This window comes from Candoia aspera, chromosome 3 (genome assembly GCF_035149785.1).
Source record: "Candoia aspera isolate rCanAsp1 chromosome 3, rCanAsp1.hap2, whole genome shotgun sequence".
NCBI lineage: Eukaryota > Metazoa > Chordata > Lepidosauria > Squamata > Boidae > Candoia > Candoia aspera.
The window spans coordinates 53,349,785-53,369,507 of NC_086155.1; the positions used below are offsets into that span (position 1 = coordinate 53,349,785).

At 41.8% G+C, this 19,723-nt stretch overlaps 1 protein-coding gene and 1 non-coding gene across 2 annotated transcripts; both read right to left on the reverse strand.

Annotated features, from left to right (window-relative positions):
• Nucleotides 1–357: 357 nt before the first annotated feature.
• Nucleotides 358–18,845, reverse strand: PSRC1 (proline and serine rich coiled-coil 1). The gene is made up of 7 exons (XM_063300106.1): nt 18,801–18,845; nt 18,088–18,145; nt 13,738–14,326; nt 11,729–11,893; nt 11,221–11,374; nt 3,491–3,754; nt 358–2,503 (listed from the first exon to the last, which is right to left on the reverse strand). Exons 1-7 carry the CDS (start codon nt 18,817–18,819, stop codon nt 2,415–2,417), a joined length of 1,338 nt encoding a protein of 445 aa, XP_063156176.1. The 5' UTR covers nt 18,820–18,845; the 3' UTR covers nt 358–2,414.
• On the reverse strand, nt 2,993–3,100 carry LOC134495096 (U6 spliceosomal RNA). Its single transcript, XR_010067772.1, has one exon. It is a non-coding gene; the product is annotated as a U6 spliceosomal RNA (small nuclear RNA).
• Nucleotides 18,846–19,723: the final 878 nt, after the last annotated feature.

The following is a 19,723-nucleotide window of genomic DNA, read 5'->3' on the forward strand; positions in this document are numbered from 1 at the left end:
ACCTGAATTCAGCAGGAAGAACTGAAGCTATTAAATTTCCTTGCTACTGGGCAGGGGCATTATGAAAGAAAATCCAGAAAGAAAGAAAATCTCTTCCAGTAAGCTGTAACAAATATATAGGGAAATGAGCCCTAGCGCTGATGTTAATGATTTACCAATCATGAGAAATTCTTAATCTCTGTGGAAACATGATGAGTCACTGAAGGTTTTGTAATTCATCCAGCTTTTGTCTGCTATGCTGAGCAAATGTAAAAGGTCTACCTATCTGGGGAGCTTCCATTAACACTATCAAAATGGGACAAATGTCAAGCTGCTGTTGGCTGAAAAAGGAATTACAGTATTGGTTCTCATCTCCCTGAATGAGCACGGATCACCAAGGAGGTAATGATGGAATTGAGTTGGTTTTGCTACAACAGTCAATACACAGGGTGTGTGTTTATTAGAAAAGCATGTATTTTTCAGAAATTAGTAGATACATCTACAACATACATGAACATAGTGGAAGAATCAATACCGCATTTTGTCACAGCATTTGCTCCCTCGGTCTTACGCAAGGCATAAGGATTGATGAACTTCACTGTTGCAATTACTTAAGCTGCAAAGAATAATTCACCTTCCATTCCGTAGTATTTGCTGGAGAAAGAATTCCCGCATTTCCAAGAACCATTCCACCATCTTTGGATAGAGTCCTGTCAATATATAGTCTTGAAACTAATTTCAGTATTGCAGAGTTTGACTCATTAATACATCACTTTCTGGGCAGAGATTGCTAAATAGTCTCAGCCTCCTTCACTTTCAGCTATAGTGTACATCAGGAAAGCACCATTTTAATTTAGAATAGGAAGGAGCTGAAGATTTTTTGTCCAAGGCATCTTCCTCTGTGTTAGATCATTGCAAATTTGATTAAGTAGGTGGCTGATGAAGGCAGACAGGTAGATCTGTTTGGAACCAAGCTTCTAAAAATTCCACTGCAGCTGTTTAGAGCTATTCTTTGATCTTTATGTAGGTCTAAGTAGTACAAAACTGGCTTGCAAGCAAGGGTATTTTCAGTACTGTGTACTACTTTTCCATCATCTTTAAGAAAGAAGGGTCTAAGCCACAAATGCACTAAGAATAATCAGGAGTAATACAAAAATGTTAATTATATGAGTGTGATTTGTATTTTGGGATAAATCTTTAGCAACTGTATCACAGAGTAAGTTAATTTTTTTTCCATCTCTGTTTAGGTTTCTGTCTCTTATGCAACTACTAATAGCACAGGAGCTCTGTGAATAAAAAGTACTACCACTGGCCATCCTCAGTTTAATATAAAGAGGTATGGAATAAGTATGAAACGATAAAGGGTTCAAAATAAGAGCTGCATAGCCTTTCAGATAATAAAAATCAAAAGGTTTCTCACTCTTAAGTAAGTATAACCAAAAGAAACAAGTCCTTCACATATAACAACTGAAATTGTACATTAGTGTTTACTTTTAAAGTAAATATCAAAATGATCAACAGTGCATATATTATTCAGTATTACATAATGCTTCTTTACAGCTCTGTGCTGTATGATGATATACTTTATAAGAGACTAAGTATTCCACTGAGCTCCAGCAAGGCTGTTTTTAATCTAACGAAGTCTCAAGATAAACCAATTGTCAGCAAGTAAGGAGACTGTCTGCATTGGTATGGAGGAACCAGAGTTCTCCCTTTCAGCAACATCTCAGCAAGGTTTCATAGGCTGCAGCTCAAACAGACTTCTAGCCACACAAATTTCATCTATAAATCTAAGGAATATAATGACAGGACAAGAGCTGGTAATGCTTCCTTACTCCAGATCTTCAAGCCACAAACCCAGAGTATGGTAACATTAGAGGAGATGCACAGTGCAAGCTTTGAAAGTTGTCCTGAAAGAAGCAATTACAAGAGTTTCCTGTGACAGAAGACCAAAACAGCTTTATCTTCAAAGGGAGGCATCATCCCAAATTATCAGTTATTTCTGGCTTGTTCCCAAGAAGTTAGTAATGTCTGGTAGTATTATCTTAAAGGACAGGTGGAGTAGATAATTAGGACAGGTTCACAAATGCTTAAAATCAGTATGCACTTAATTAGTATACTTGTTTTTTACATACACCTCAAATCTATTCCATTATTTAGAGCAATCAATAATGTATTTTTTTAATCTAAGGACTGGGATTTTGCTTTTATAAACAATGTGGATAGATTTTCAACTGTTAGCCATCAGATCTGCAAGCATTCAGTAACCAGAATATTCAACAGATGAGCATTCCAGATAATCCCCCACTGACACGTACACTAATACATGGGTTGACTTCCTTCCCACAGACTATCTTCAGGGGGTCAGTATCATTTCATTGACACTGGTGAGGCAGGACCACTTAAGTGGCTTCAAAACCCAGGGATCCAGTCCCTCACCTTGAATTGCTAGAAGTTGTCGTCTTTGGCAGCCGCAGCCTGCTGTTCTGAAAAATGCCAGAAGGGACTGGCTTCTGACATGCAGCTGTAGAAGGAGGTGGAAAGAGATAAAAGGAAAGTAAATGTGTTTAATTTGTTTATTTCTTAGTTCTATCATGGAGGAAACTTATGCTCCCCAAAAGGCCAAGACAATTCTTGACTGGAAACTGAGCAGGGAAATTTAAATCCACCAGAACTTTAGTCCCATGTTACTCATCTATGGGAAATTCATTGTTTGAAGTAGGCCTAATCTCCCTCTCTGCATATCGAGCACTGTTGTCAACAAAAGGCTGGCAGCCCATTTAGGTTCAACATGGCAACCTGAGTGCCACCAGATGGACTTTGTGTCCATTGCTGAGAATTCTGGGAGCTAAAGTCCACATATCAGACAACATGCAGATTAGGAAAGGAAAACACTATACAGAAATGTACTGGTAAATATGTGCAAGAAGAATGGGCCACTCTTGTTTCACCAGGGGATTTCTCTTATATCTGTTTAACACATATGGCTATGTCAAATAATGTCCTGGCATCTAGAGTACAGCAGGATGAAGTAGAAATTCTGTATCATCCTTGTGCAAGGGTCATGCTAATCTTCTCTGCATTGTTCCAATTTTAGTGTATGTGCTGCTAAAGCAAGCACAAGGTAAATATCCTATAAACCAGGTTATGCAATCCAATATCAGGCATGGACACAAGTGTACTTCGTGGTAAACCAGAATGATAAAGAATTGTGGCTTTCCATCAATGAGGAATGAAGTAATGATTGCAGCTCCATTGCTCCTGTTGTTTTGCTTATACTAGGCACGTCTAAACAAGACCCAGATGGCCGTCTCTCTGTTTTATTTCATGTTATGTGCGGATTAGGAACTTGTTTCTCTCCTAAGGCAATTTGAGGTCACACGTGCCTCCCACTTTAAATGATGAAATGGCACTGAGAACAATTTTATCCCAGAACAGTATCTAGTTTTTCTAACAATATCTTTTTCAACAGAATTACAAAGCTCTTTAGCATCCCTGTGTATTCACTCACCTTTCTTCCCAGCCACAGAAGTTGGTCTAATGGAGCCCTGCCCACCAGATGTTTCTGAACTCATTGCTTTAAGCTGGCTGGATTTCCCAGGAACTGTGTGTCTGCCTAAAACAGCAGCAGTACGACTGGTTGGCTTTGGCACTGGGAGTTGGCTTGCCAGTGCAGACATGGCAGTGCGCCTTGTTTGAATCTGACAAGAGCCACCACGAGGCTTGGAGCTGGCTTGTGTTTTGGGGCCACTGCCTCCCATAGTTTTCACCTGACCTGTGATGAAAGAGAAAAAATGATTTAATGGCAAATCAGCAAAATGCTTCTAGACAGAGAGACTGGGTCCTATCAAATTCTTTAAATGTAAAAGAATGTGTAGATCATAAGAGATATTGTTTACATGGATTTTCAAGAGGATTTTAGCAAAGTCCCTCTCTGATGGACATTCAGCAGTCATAGAGTAAGGCATGGAGCAAGAAACAAAGGCAACTTTCACAGTGAAAGGAAACAAGGTGTGGGTTCTAAAGATCTGAATCTAAAGACCAGTTCACCTGTCAGCTAGAGAATGAGGCATTAACAGTGGGTTAGCAATGTGCAGTATGTAGATAATACCAAGTTATTCAATCTAGTGAATACCCAGACTGAGAAGCTCAAAAAGGACTCTAGTTGATCTCCCGTTGCAACAGAGCAGAGCAGCAAAGAGTCATTTCACAATTGCATGTTCTGATATGCCAAAAGCAAACTGCACTTACTGGCAACTATCCAGGAAATACATTTTTGAAATAGTACCAGAAAGCCCAATTTGAAATAATGAAAAAGAAAAAGAATGACAGTAATTCTTAGAAACAGTTCTGAAATAAATACCATCTACTCAACAGCATGCATATCCTTCAACTGTATGCATCTTTGATCATATCTCACAAAAAGTTATTGCAAGAGAAAAGATAGGGGAAAAAACCTACCCTACAAAGAAAGACATATAAAGGAGTGGTTTCCTTTCTACACTAAAAAAGGAGAAGGTTGATAAAGCCATAACTTCACCTTCAGTGTGAAGAAATATAAAGGTTTGTAATGATTGCCTACTCTAATAGACTCAGACTCACAAGCAGGAACTTAATATCTGATTTATTAAAGAATAGTATGCAAATACAGAGAAAGCTGAGAATAAGCAAAAGCGCGCCAAATACAAACTAAAAACTCTCAGCTCAAACGTAATCCCTCCCCTCATCCTGCCATTGCAAACTCCCCCCCCCCCCAGGTGCTGGTAACCGTTTCTGCTGATGTCCTGGGAAAGGAACCTTGAACACACGAGATAACCCAAACACATTCCAATCCAGCTACTAACATATAACAATCCCACGAGATGGAATCCTCCTCCCCTCCCAGACAAAACACGCATCAGCCAAATGACATGCAAAACGTTACGATGTACCGGCAACATTGGAACAGTGAACATGACATACCGCCCCCCCAAAAACATTAAGGAGCAGGTTTGAGAGGATAAGCTAGATGAAAGCGGTGAACCAAAAGAGGAGATTGTACATCATGGGCAGACACCCACTCAGGGTGGGGAAAGTGCTTCCAGCGAATAAGGTACTGCAGAGTGCCACATAGTCGGCGAGAATCAAGGACTTCCTTCACCTCAAAATGTCCATCAATCATGATCGGAGCAGGAGGGGGGGGGGTTGTGGATGCCAGCGATCTGAGTGGTTGACAGGCTTGAGTAAGCTGCAATGAAAAACAGGATGTAAACGTCTCAGATTGTGTGGCAAATCGAGTCTAAACGTGACAGGGTTAACAACTCCCACAATGGGAAAAGGTCCAACAAACTTAGGAGCCAACTTCTTCGAGGGCTGAGGGGACTTAATGAACTTAGCAGAAAGGTAGACCTTATCGCCAACTTTAAAAGCAGGTTGAAGGGCTCGTCGCTTATCGGCGTGCAGTTTATAGGCAGATTGGGCATCAGCCAACGCCTGTTGAATCACTGGCCACGAATTAGCCAGTTGAGCAGCCCAATCGGAAGCGGAGCAGGGCTGTGTGGAGGGTTGAGGCAACTCAGGAATGGGAACAAAGTCCCGGCCAAACACAGTATGGAAAGGGGTGTGCCCTGTGCTCTCATGGACGGCGTTGTTATAAGCCACCTCAGCAAAAGCTAGCAGATCAACCCAATTGTCCTGCTGATAGTTGACAAATGCCCGCAAAAATTGCTCCAGGGTCGAATTAAGAGCCTCCGTAGATCCGTCAGTCTCCAGATGCGATGCAGTGGACAACGCCTGCTTGGTGCCCACCAGCTTTAAAAATGCCCTCCAAAACTGGGAAGTGAACTGTGTTCCGCGGTCCGTGATCAAGCGGGAGGGGCTCCCATGAATCCGGTAGATGTGGATTAGAAAAAGACGGGCCAATTGCTGCGCAGACGGAATGGAAGCACATGGAATGAAATGGGCTTGCTTAGAAAAGTAGTCCTTTACCACCCAAATCACAGTCTTTCTTTGACTAGGAGGCAAATCCACAATGAAATCCATGGAAACCTCCTCCCAAGGACGGGAGGGGCTGGCCACCGGCTGCAGCAGCCCTTGCAGTTTGCCCCCCTTCCGTTTTGACATAGCACAGACAGGACAAGAGGCAACATAACTTTTTACATCATGTCTCAATGTGGGCCACCAAAATTGGTGGTGTACCAGATGCAAGGTTTTGACAAACCCCAAATGACCAGCCACTTTATCATCATGAGACCTAATCAAAATTTCCCTTTGCAAACTGTCAGGGACATAGAGGCGGTTTTGCTTCCAAGCTAAGCCTCTGTCAAATGTAACATTGTCTCTATTCGCTTGCAACCAAGTGTCAGATTTCAGCTCTAGCAGAAACTGTTGTTGCAATTGCGAGGGAATTGGCGTTCTTCCCCCAGCCGGTGAAACCGAAGCTGGGGACAGCTGTGCACGAGTCTGACTGCGTGTGACAGCTTGCAACCCCAATTGGGGTGCTGTCCACACTGTACCCACAACGTCAGGTGCTGGGACCGAATCCTGGGGCAGGCGGGAAAGCGCATCAGCCAGGAAGTTTTTCTTGCCTGGAATGAACTTCAACATAAAGTCAAAGCGACTGAAAAATTGAGCCCAGCGGATCTGCTTAGGACTGAGCTTACGGGGCGTGCTGAGCACTTCCAAATGTTTATGGGCAGTCCAAACTTCAAAAGGACATTTAGCCCCCTCTAAGAGGTGGCGCCATGCCTCCAAAGCAGCCTTGACTGCAAAAGCTTCTTTCTCCCAAACATGCCATCGCCTTTCCGTCTCGGAAAATTTCTGGGACAGATACGCACAGGGCTTCAGGCAGTCATCAGCATCCGCTTGCAGCAAGAGCGCTCCAATTGAGAAATCGGAAGCATCCACTTGAACCACAAAGGGTTTAGTGGGATCAGGGTGTTGAAGAATGGGTTCAGCAGTGAACAGGCTTTTAAGTTTGTCGAAAGCCAACTGGCATTCAGGTGTCCAATTGAGCAATGCCCCCAGGTTCTTCACCTTGCGTGTGTCCCCCAACCCCTTTGTACGTAACAAATCAGTTAGAGGCAATGCAATTTCTGCGAACCCCTGGATGAATTGGCGGTAATAGTTGGAAAATCCAAGAAAACTTTGGAGCTGCCTGCGGGGACGCAGGCGCTCCTACCCCAAAATAGCTTGAATCTTCACAGGATCCTTTCAATGCCCTTGTCAGAGATCCTGTACCCCAGGTAGTCAAGCTGAGTCTGATGAAATTCACACTTAGAAAGTTTAGCATAAAGCTCAGCCTTTCTCAGTTTGCTAAGCACCTGTTTCACCAAGCGCTCATGTTCCTCCTCCGTTTCAGTATAAATCAAAACATCATCCAAATAGACCAGTACACCCTTGAACAAATGATCATGTAACACTTCATTGATCAATTGCATGAACACCCCTGGTGCCCCTGCCAACTCAAAAGGCAAAACTTTGTACTGAAAAGAACCCAGGGGACAATTGAAAGCAGTCTTCCATTCATCCCCCTCCCATATGCGGATACGGAAATAGGCTTCCCGCAAATCCAGCTTAGAGAAGATTTTCCCCTTAGCCAGATGTGCTAACGTCTTTTATTAATGGCAGAGGATATTTGTTTAATATCGAGACTGCATTTAATCCGCGGTAATCTGTACAAAGTCTCAATGTCCCATCCTTCTTTGCTCGAAACAAGACGGGGGCGCCCACTGGTGAATTTGCTGGTTCAATAAAACCCCTGGCCAAGTTTTTGTCCACAAACTCCCTCAACGCCACCAGTTCCTTTTGCATCATGGCATAGATTTTTGGTTTGGGCAGTTGAGCGTCGGGGACCAACTCTATTGCACAGTCAGTTTTTCGATGGGGTGGAAGTTGGTCCGCTTCTTTCTCACCAAACACATCCGCAAAGCTTTGGTATTGCTCCAGCAAGCCCTCCAGTGGGGTGACAGCAAAATGCAGGGTTGCTGCCACCACCCTCCCCACTGCAGCCTCCGTAGCGTCGTCCTCCCCAGGGGCTTGATAGAAACCATCCCCAAAAGTCAAAGTCCTGTGCACCCAATTTATATATGGGTTTTGTTGGACCAACCAAGGAATCCCCAGAATGACTAAGGGATGCCCCACAGGCGCCACTACAAATGGCAGCCCCTCACGGTGGCTGCCCATTTGCATGCCACCATGCCTGTGAAATGGGTGACTGGTTTCCCCTCCGCCGTAGAACCATCCAGCTGGGTGAAAATCATGGGACGTTGCAGTGGAAAGCTGGGTAATTCCAAAGCAGCCACGTCAGGGTGCATCAAGCAACGCGAACACACTGAATCGATCAATGCCCAAACTTCAACGGTTCTTGTGCGGGAGCCTAACTTCACCTTAACGGTCAGCGTGGGATAGTTGGCACTCACCAAGATATGTTCACGCCCATCCTCCACCACCTGCCCACAGGCGCTCTTTAAAGCAGGTGGCTGGCGTTTTCCGCCAGCTGGAGTAGATCGGGCTCCCCCTCGCCTCCGAAGTAAGGAATCTCCTCCACTTCAGTTTCAGCCATGGCTGCCTTCATTTTCCTGGGTAGAGAGGGAGATTTCCCCGACGGCTTCCCCGAACGATCTTTCCCTTCGGGCACGCCGCCGCTCGGTGACCTTCCTTCCCACATCAGAGGCATTGCCCTTTCGCATAACGGCGCTCCCTCTCCTCTTCCCAGGCACGTTGACCGGACTTCCCAGTGGGCGCAGCAGTGCGGGAACCCTTGCTGAGCCCAGCATATCTCATCACCTTCCTGTGAGCGAATGTCTCATGGGCATGCTCAGCCTTCTCTGCCAACTGTATCCATTCATACAGGGTATCTGGGTCGTCCCTGCCAAGCGACCACCTCAGGACCTCCGTATTCAGACCGTCCTTAAAAAGTTCTATTAATGTGGATTGGGACCAATCCTCAACCTTCCCAGCCAGAGTCTTAAATTCCAGAGCGTAGTCTGCCACCGATCGTGGCCCCTGGCATAGCTCCCTCAGCGCCCGTTTTGCTCTTTCTTTAGCTAACAGGTCTTCAAAGTGTAGTTTCAATGCCCACAGGAATTCTTCAAACTCCTCCAGCTCAGGGGCATCCGATTGACATAACTGCACATACCAATTGGCAGCCCGCCCCTTGAGCTTAGTGGCAATGGCATTAATCTTGGCTCTTTCTGAACGAAAATACTGCTCCCATTCATCCATATAACTCCTTGCATTGGTAAGGAAGAACGATAGCTTAGTTGGATCTCCATCAAATTTAACGGTAAAGTCCTTAACCCCCACTCTGGGCAGTCCCTTCGCCACAGCTGGGTGGTCGGGCTTCCTTTTAGCTCCCAGGGATCTCCGCTCTCAAGGAGGGGACCTTGAAATTCTCACCCTCGGCGCTCTTGCTTCCTCTCTGTGCCGGGTCCTACTCCTTTCCTCCGGGGAAGGTGGGAGCAAAGAAGGAGTCGAATGCCTATTACTAGACTCCTCTCTCCTCTCTCCCGGGGACCCCAGTCCATAGACATTTTCCGAAACATAAATTCTAGTGACTCCAATTTGGCTTCCACCAGTTTTATATGATCAGGGGTTTGGGAATCCTCCTTTCCCTCTTGCCTCACCACGGTTGGGGACGTTGGGTATCGCTGCTTCCAAGACGTTTTGGACGTCCCTGGTAGGGATCCCTGTGTTTCATCCCAGGTGATCAGCTCGCCTGGCGACTCACCGGTCGGTGCAGGGGCTCTTTTACCTCCAACCTCCTCTTCTCCTAGGCTGGAGCTCGACCCCTCTCGAACTTCTGAAAGCTCTCGAGGGACTCTCCATTCTTATCACTGTGGAGTCGGGTTCCCCCTTGCTTGATTCCTCGCTTTCCGTGGTTTGGGGATTTGGTTTGCTCATTGCTAGCACTTCTCCCTCACAAAATAAATCTGGAAAGGGGCTAACGGAAAAATGTTTTGGATTCTCAGCTTTATGTAATGATTGCCTACTCTAATAGACTCAGACTCACAAGCAGGAACTTAATGATATCTGATTTATTAAAGAATAGTATGCAAATACAGAGAAAGCTGAGAATGAGCAAAAGCGCGCCAGATACAAACTAAAAACCCTCGGCTCAAACGTAATCCCTCCCCTCGCCCTGCCGTTGCAGACTCCCCCCCCCCCCCCCAGGTGCTGGTAACCGTTTCTGCTGATGTCCTGGGAAAGGAACCTTGAACACACGAGATAACCCAAACACATTCCAATCCAGCTACTAACATATAACAATCCCACGAGATGGAATCCTCCTCCCCTCCCAGACAAAACACGCATCAGCCAAATGACATGCGAAACGTTACGATGTACCGGCAACATTGGAACGGTGAACATGACAAGGTTATTCTATGCTAGAGTTGTATGACAGCAATTTCAGATTCAGAAGATGTTCTTGTTGAAAGATGTAATTCATGTAATTCACTTTTGCAAGATGAAAATGGATGGAGTGCGAATCAAAACTATGACTTCACATACACCTGGCTCTCTAATTATTAAAACTTTATAGTGGAAGTGGACAAAGTACATGCAATTTTTATCTCATTTTTGCTAGTGAAGGCCATAGGAGTGTGGCAAAGACATGAATGATACTGCTAAAGGAAGAAGGACTGGGATTTTTAAACCCATTTTCCCCATTTATGTTTGAATTTTTTTTTTTAAAAAAGGAAGTAAAATAGCGCCAGTCAAGCTTAAGTCAAGAGCCAGTTTGATGTAGTGGTTAAGGCTAGAAACTGGGAGCCCATGATTTCTAGTCCCACCTTAGGCACAAAGCCAGCTAGGTGACCTTGGGCCAGTCACATCCCCTCAGCCCTAGGAAGGAGGCAATGGCAAACCACTTCTGAAAAACCTTGCCAAGAAAACTGCAGGGACTTGTCCAGGCAGAGTCTCAGAACTGGATACAGTTGATTGAAGGCAGTTGCCAGGAGTGAACGCTGATTCGAAGGCACAAATATATATCCATAAGCTTAGCTATTTTACTTTCTATTTTGCAGACTACTCAGAAGATCCTGAATTTGAACAGAGTGATCTGTAAAGGGTGTGTGTGTGTGGTATGCAAAAGTGACTGGGGCTGAATGTGACCTATCCATCTCTCCATTAGGGAATCCTAGACTAAGACAGGGTACATCAGCAAGACATTTATTCTAACGGATTTTGTGCTTCGTAACTTTATTCTGTGAAATGTGGTCAGGGGAAAAGGCAAAATACAAATAACATATTCTAACTTACTTGCATTTGTCTTCTGGAGAGGTACCATCTTTTCTGGAGCAACTGGAATTTTTTTCACAGGGCTGGTCTGCAGGAGACGCAGCTGAGGATTCAGCTTTCCTTTCACTTGTGCAACAGGCACTGTCCCTCTGCTAGATGAAACCTGCAGATATACCTAATACAGCAAGATTCCAGAGGAAATTAAATTGTATAGGATTGTGTTATGAAATCACAAAGATGGCTGGTGCTCCAGAAGTTGCAGAAGTTTCCCTGTTGTGCAGGAAAAACGAACATGATTTTATATGCACACATACCATGAATATATCTGAAGGTGAATTGCACAATTTACATGCATACTTTATTAGATGTTTATAGCCTTAACTTGCATTAACATGAACAAAGGCTAGGCACCCTTTAAGCCTGGACAACCATGCCAAAGTTACTCACTATACATACAACTTTTATGCATTGATGCACATTCCTAACTATCTGTCCTGTTTTTTCCCTTGACTGCTTCTATAGGAAATACCTGTGGATCTTGATCAGAACAGTTTTTAGCAGAAGCTTCTGTCTTCCTCAGCATTTTCCTTCTGCTGGTTTGAGGGACAGGTTTCAAATGCAGCAAGGGCTCCTGGCCTTTTGTGGCAGTAGGGAGGACAAGTGGTTTATCTGTCCTGCTGTTCCTGATAGTTGCCTGAGGCTTAAGACAGAAACAAAACAGCTGTAGCTTTTGAAAAGAACTACTATTGATTCTGGAGAAAGATAGCTTAAAAGTTTTTATACAGATTTTCTAGGGGAAAAAATCCATCAAAATGAAAAAGGTACGTGTCCCATTCAAACAATATTCATACATTCACATACTGTACTTCTGTATGGTCCTCAAAGCAGAGTGGCAGTTTTTAAAAAGCATAGAATTGGTAATCATAGGACTAACTTAAAAACAAGTGGGCAGATTCCACAGAACCAAAAAGTACACAAGCTTAAGTGGATAAGGTTTTAAGAGGTTGTCTAAACATGGTTATCAGAGCACACTTTTCCAAATGGGCTACCCACAGAATTTCCTTTACGATTGTACTGTAATTCACAAGGTGGATATAACAGGGCTGGGGTAACATTTGGTGGCCAAGAGCTGTAGTTCACATTTAGAAGATGGAAGCTGAGGGCTATGGTGGGTGAGGCAGTGATACACTGTTGACAAAGCCATGTAGTAGAGCCAGGTTTTGGATTCCCACCCACTCCCCAAGTTGGCAAGCAGATAGTTTGTTTGGTTTAACATACACTATGCCTAGTTTAGGGCATACACTTTTTGCAGTCCACATCAGAATGGTGAAAACCTTGACAAGATTTTTTATAAAAGGGATTTCAGGAGTCACAAAATAAGCATTTGGGTGATGCGGCTCAGCTACTCCTGCCCTAAACAACCTTCAGTTTCTAATAACTCTCATATAAATCTAAAGTTGGTTGGCATAGATTCCAGGCAAAAAGCTAAAGATTTAAAAAAGGTAGGCATCTCTGTTCCTCTCTCCTTTTACTATACATTTAATGAAAAGTGATGCAAGTATCTTTTTTAAACGTATATAACTCTCTCCCAAAAATCCAAGGACCTTGACTACAATGTAAAGTTCTATATTTCCGGAATCCCATGATCATGACTGTATACACTTGTCTAGATTTTATACATAGAGCTACATTCTCGTTTAAGAGTATTAAGTACTCCTCTCTTCCTTTTGAACTGCTCCAGAAGATGCTTCTAAAAAAGAAGGGCCTCCTTGTGTTTTCTGAAGCATACGGCAACTAAACACAGAGAGCAGAGAATATAATGTATTCAAGTGAGAGAGCTCTGGGTAGAGAAAGAAGATATCAGGACAGGAGTTTTTTCTCCTAATGCTGAATTTCCAGATCCAGGTTTGCAAAATGGAAGTGACTAAAGCTAATCACCTTTTACAGTGCTATTAGATAGATTACCAAGAAAAGTACTTGGAGAAATTGATAAAGAAATGCTACATATTATAAAAATCCATATAATGAACTACTGCACCATGTCATTATATGGTAACATTAGGATAACGCTAACAAGCACCATGCAGAGCTATTTAAAAGAATCCCTATGCAAAGGGGTCCCAAAACTGTACTATCTCAGCTTAAAATACTAAAATGAAAAAAAAAGGTTCTCTGGCCCACAAGTCCAGGGACTTGGGGGGTGGGGTGAGGATTACACATGAATGTAATAGCAAGAAGATTTAAAAGAAGCCGTCGCATGTGTGGCATGTGTGGATAAAACACAGATCTATGAACATTATTAGTTAGAGAGCCTGACACTGCAATTTTATGTACAATGCTATGAAGTCTTGGAGGCCAATTGCCGAGGTTTTGAGAGATGAAGCTCCAACAGAGCTGAGAGGCACCATGTCAGGAAAGGCTGACTAAGAATAACGAACACAAGCTTTGGAAGAAATCGGAATCCAAACCAATGATTTCCTAAGCACAGTCTTTGCAATCTGTATGCCCTATTTATGAACTCCTGTCCTGCCACCCTACCTTTTTAGTGCCAGATGTCACTGTCATTGAGGCCTTGGGTTCAGAGAGCTTAGACTGGGGAACACCAGTGCTGCAATCATAAGTTGTATTTTGGAGTCTCCGGGGACTAGGCAAGTCCACAAGGCAGGAAGGAGGATTTCCGCCCTTGGAGAAGAGAGCTTTGGGGGAACCTTGAGCCAAGCAGGTAACTGGTTCCACTGTTGGGAGCAGAGCTTTCAGAGGACTGTTGTTCACATTGAAAGTCTTTCTCCGGGAGTTCTGGGGACTCTCACTCTCCGTACACATGAACCTACTTGGGGGTAAAAGCTCATGTTCTAGAACTGTCTCAAGCTTTGTTTCAGAATTGACACTCCGCTTTTCCAGCAGCTGACATTTCTCAAGCTGCACAGCCAGCAGGTTAGCTTCCTTCATGACCTCTTCCAGCTTCTCTGGAGTCAGGGGGCTCCACTGGGGAATTTGCTCTCTAGCCCTTCCATCATTCTCCCCCAACAAGATGTTCAGATCAACAGCTTGTGCCACACTCTTGTCACTGAGCTCAAGGGGGCAAGTTATAGACTCTTCCTCTTCTCGTCTATAGCAGCAATCACCACTGAGAGAGAGAGAGAAAATGAAACACATGTACACACACAAGGAAACAGCCATGTAGCTCAAGATAAAGTTTCATATTTTTATTATTGTACATTTATTATGGGAAGGCATGTAAATATTGTAAAGAAGAATATACGAAGGTAATCTAAGAAAGTAGCTCCCATCCTGCCAGATTTCAAAGCATTGGGTTTTGTAAGAAACCAGAATAAAGCTTGTCAGTTTTAGTATTTTCAACTGCTATCTTTTTTAATTTAAAAATACATTGGAAATATGTTAGAGATTAGATCCATAATATTTTAATTTAAGGAATGGGCAAAAAAAATTAGAATCATTTGTATATTTTCACCTTTCTCCCAAATAATTTATTTGATCCACTAAGATCTTCATTTGTGCACACTTGAGCAAAATTTTTGCACTGGGCTCCACTTTCACCTCTCAGGGAGCTTAGTAGCTTCAGTGATCCTGACAGCAAAACCAGCAAGAACATGAAGTTCAGGTTGGGTCACCCTTGCTGGTAAGATCAGAAGGATGAGGGATACAGCTAAGAGTGATTTACAATGGGAATGAGGGCAAGTGGAGCTCTGCAGGTGTTAGGGAAGCTATCTAGGGCAGTATTTCTCAACCTTGACAAGAGGTGTGGACTTCAATTTCCAGAATTCCACACCTCTTAAAGTTGCCATGGTTGAGAAACACTGATCTAGGGGAAGGAACTCAAAAATGAAACCCAGAAGAAGGCAATGGCAAACCACTTATTTATTGTTGCCAAGCTCCATAGACATGGCTGTAACATTTAGATAAGTTTGGCTCCAGATTATGGGACCCACAGTTAGAAGGCCCTCCTCTTGTAACTGAGAAAAAAAATACTGAATTTTCATTAATAAATCTGTAGAAGACAACATGGCTATATCAATGCTACAAGTAAGCCTGATCACTGATGGTGTTACTGTCAAAAGAGGAATTCCTCGTTTTTTAAGGACATACTAAGAATGTAAAGTATGCAGAACACATCATGTGACATGCTGGGCTTGAGGAATCAAAGGCTGGAGTTAAAATCGCTGGAGGAAACATTAACAATCTCAGATATGCAGATGATACCACTTTGATGGCTGAAAGCGAAGAGGAACTGAGGAGCCTTATGATCAAGGTGAAAGAAGAAAGTGCAAAAGCTGGCTTGCAGCTAAACCTCAAAAAAACCAAGATTATGGCAACCAGCTTGATTGATAACTGGCAAATGGAGAAAATGTAGAAGCAGTGAAAGACTTTGTATTTCTAGGTGCAAAGATTACTGCAGATGCTGACTACAGTCAGGAAATCAGAAGACGCTTAATCCTTGGGAGAAGAGCAATGACAAATCTCGATAAAATAGTCAAGAGCAGAGACATCACACTGACAACAAAGGTCCGCATAGTTAAAGCAATGGTGTTCCCCGTAGTAACATATGGCTGTGAGAGCTGGACCATAAGGAAGGCTGAGAGAAGGAAGATAGATGCTTTTGAACTGTGGTGTTGGAGGAAAATTCTGAGAGTGCCTTGGACTGCAAGAAGATCAAACCAGTCCATCCTCCAGGAAATAAAGCCAGACTGCTCACTTGAGGGAATGATATTAAAGGCAAAACTGAAATACTTTGGCCACATAATGAGAAGACAGGACACCCTGGAGAAGATGCTGATGCTAGGGAGAGTGGAAGGCAAAAGGAAGAGGGGTCAACCAAGGGCAAGGTGGATGGATGATATTCTAGAGGTGACGGACTCGTCCCTGGGGGAGCTGGGGGTGTTGACCGACAGGAAGCTCTGGCGTGGGCTGGTCCATGAAGTCACGAAGAGTCGGAAGTGACTAAACAAATAAACAACAAAAAGAACATACAGAAGAATGATCCAACGAAACTCTGACATTCTTAAAGCAGAAATGAAATGTGCTGTACTGCATGTTTTAGGAATAACTCAACTTAGTGAATGAACTAAGTGAATCAGAGTTGGCCCTTTAAATCAGATGACAACATTACATATTATTAAGGTCATGAGACCATACAAAGGAATGAAGCATCACTGATACTCAAAAAGGATATAGTTAAGTATGTGCTTAGCTATAACACAATAAATGACAGGATAATGTATTTAGAATTAGGGGGGCATACAGTGAACATCAATGTTACACAAGGGTATGCATCAACTATAGATACGTTGATGGAAGTCATTGAGGAATTCTATGACAAATTGCAAGAGGATGTAGTACTACTAATTGGATGATTAGAATGCAAAATTTAGAGAAAGTAGGAACCTGGAATTACAGGAAGATTTGGACTAGGTAAATGCAGCAATGCAGATGTTAATAGAGTTTTATGAACAGAAATCTGTTCACTGCCAATATTGCTTCAAGCAATATAAATGCAGATGACATCTGGACATCACTGCATGGACAACATCAGAATCAAATCCTACATAGTAAAAAACAGAAAATGGAGATATATACTCCAATTCACCATGACATTTTCAGATGCAGTTTGTAAAACCAACTGATTTGACCTAGAGAATATACAGTCAGAATATAAGATCAATGTAAGAAACAGATTTAGTATATTTAACTTAGTGAAAAAGAACCATGAGGAGCTTATGAAATGTGATAAAGAGACATTGTGAACTAAACTGGAAAAAACATTTCAAAGAGGAAAGGATCCAAACAGCTTTTAGAACCATCTATTATGATAGCCTGAAAAAGACAGAGGATGAAATCCTTGGGCAATAAGACTACATGGCAACCAAACACAGATTTTCAACTGCTTTTGAAAAACAGAGTGGTTCAGTATAGGGAAGGGAGCCAGTCAAGGATATATATTATCCTTGTATCTATTTAATTTACACACTGAATAAATAGTAAGAATGGCAGGATTGGAAAATATAATATAAAATAAAATTGGAAATCAAAGCACAAACAATTTGAGATATACAGGCAACACTACTTTGCTATCTTAAAAATAAGACTTAGAGCTCATTAAGAAATAAAAAATGGAAAGTGAAAAATACAGGATAATGCTAAATATTATGACAACAAACATATGTCAGCTACAATTACTGAATTCACAGGTGACATCAAATAAATGAAGGAGGTTGATAGTTTTGTTTCCTTGGTTTCAAGAACTGATAGAGATGGAGAGTGGGCTAGAGAAGTAAAGAGAGTACAATAATCCTAGCAAGGAAGACAATGACAAATTTAGACAAGATCTGAAGATTAAGGATATTTTCTATGACAAAAGAGATAAGAATACTTAAGGCAATTTCCCCCCATCCCCTTTTCATATAGTGAAAGCTGGATATTGTAACAGATCAAGAGAAAGAAGATAGATGTCTCTGAATTACTGAGTGCCACCAACTCTAAAAAGCACTAGTCAATTGGTCCTGAACAAAAATAGAAACTCATAAATTACACAGACTTTGAATATGTGATGCAAGTGGATGATGAAAAAAATTATTGTGCATGGAAAGGTTGATGGAAATAGAAGAATGGGAAGGTAATGGAAAAGTTGAATTGGCAGGATCAAGGAGATTGGAATATCCTTGGAAGAACTATGGGTTGATCCTGGGGATCCTGGTCAAAATAGCAGGGAGGGACTGGGCCTGACTTAATGGCAGCTAAGTAACTAATTCCACTTTTAATTTAAAAACACTGTCAGTATTTCTGAAGGTACTTTCTTACCAACTTCACACACTTGCTATTTACACATTTGGTAGCTTCTGTGAATTATTAGTAGTGATCTATCTGTCTTACCCATCCAAAGGAGAAAACAGTCCAAAATCCAGCGTCTCATCAGTAATAAATTTTATATCTGAAAAATGACAAATCCTAATAATTAGAAATATTAACCTTGATATTTAACCCTTATGATTCATGATCATCACAAATACTACCTAGGCATCTTAACTGTTCTAAGCAGGAAGAGAAACAACTATTATTTCTACTTTGTAGTTAAGAATACTTCCAAATAAAAGCTAATTCCTGCTTGCAGCAGAAGCAATTTGAAGCCCTTATAAAATCCATGGGAACTAAAGATGTTAATTCTTGGGCCCCAAATCACATGGAAAATTTGTGGCAAAACAGAAAGCCATCTGTCTGTTTGTGATTCTGCTGCCAATAATTTTAATATGTTTGGAGAATTATACAAGTCATAGTGGAACTTGACCTAGACAGCTATGAAGATTTAGGCACACTTAAACCAAATGGTATCAGCTGGAATGAGTAAACTTGTAACTCTTCATAATATCTGACAGAAAGCTTCACATTAAATATTGTACAGTATTAAAAAGTTTCTATACCCTCCTGAAAATTATATGAACAAGCATAAAAGGGATTTTTACAAAAACTGATGTTAAAATTTTTTAGAGACAAGTTGTAATGGTCCTAGTCCAAAATGACCTTGGATATGGTATGGAATAATTTCATGCAGATATTTATATGCATAGACACTGACTTCCTGTACTCACCTTCTTTTGATGATTCCATGCTTTCTAGCAATCATCTAAGGATACTATGAAATAACCAGAGGGGGAAGATAACAGTTAAATACATCTTGAATGTTAAGGGAGATATGTCCTGCTATTTTTACATATTAGAAAAGTAACTAAACTATATGGGAACATAGAGAGCTGCTATATTCAGATTACTGGCATTGACTTTCTAGGTTTTCAGGCAACATTTTTTGTTTTTATTTGAAACAGATTAACCCTGGTTTGATCATGCAAGACAATCTTAATACCAACTTTAAACTTAGTATTTCCTATTTTTATTTAAAGTATTTGAAATACATAAAATAATGTAAATGTGCTAATTATAGTTTGTTACTGATAATCTTAACATTATTTCTGCATTCTAGATGTTAGCATTTGGAAGCTGTTTGAAACAGGGAAAACAGTACACCCAACAATTGCTGCAGAAGCTACACTAATGGGCGATTGAAAAAGGCTGCTTGATTAAATGAAGTGAAAGAAGTTGTGGATGAGAAAAAAAATGCATGGAAGAGAATGCTTCAAGAATGAGAATAATAAAAAGATACTGCATGATGTATATATAGAGAAAAAGAGAATGGCAAAGAATGTAATCAAAGAGAACAAGGACCAGTTCAGATTAAAAGAGGGAGAGCAAGTGTAGAAATATTTGAATAGAATAACAGTTCTGGAAGTGGGTATGAAATGCTCTGGGATGAAACTGAAGTGAGGGAATGCTGGAAGGTATATTTTAGAGATTTGTATGGGAATGATAGGGATACATGAAACAAATGCTGTAAATGTTAGTAGTCAAGAAAAAAATAGACAAAAATAAATACTGTGAGAATGCTGAAAAATGGTAAGGCTGCAGGTGTAGAAAAGTTAAAGTATGAATGTGGTTTGCTTATGGAGTGACCGTGCAA

Bases quoted from the DNA above. Each gene is read 5' to 3' on its own strand.
- PSRC1 (XM_063300106.1), bottom strand. The intron at 11,375-11,728 runs GTATTTCCTATA...TTGCTGTATTAG, and splicing joins GTTCTGATCAAGATCCACAG to GTATATCTGCAGGTTTCATC. The intron at 3,755-11,220 runs GTAAGTTAGAAT...CTTTCATCACAG, and splicing joins TCTCCAGAAGACAAATGCAA to GTCAGGTGAAAACTATGGGA.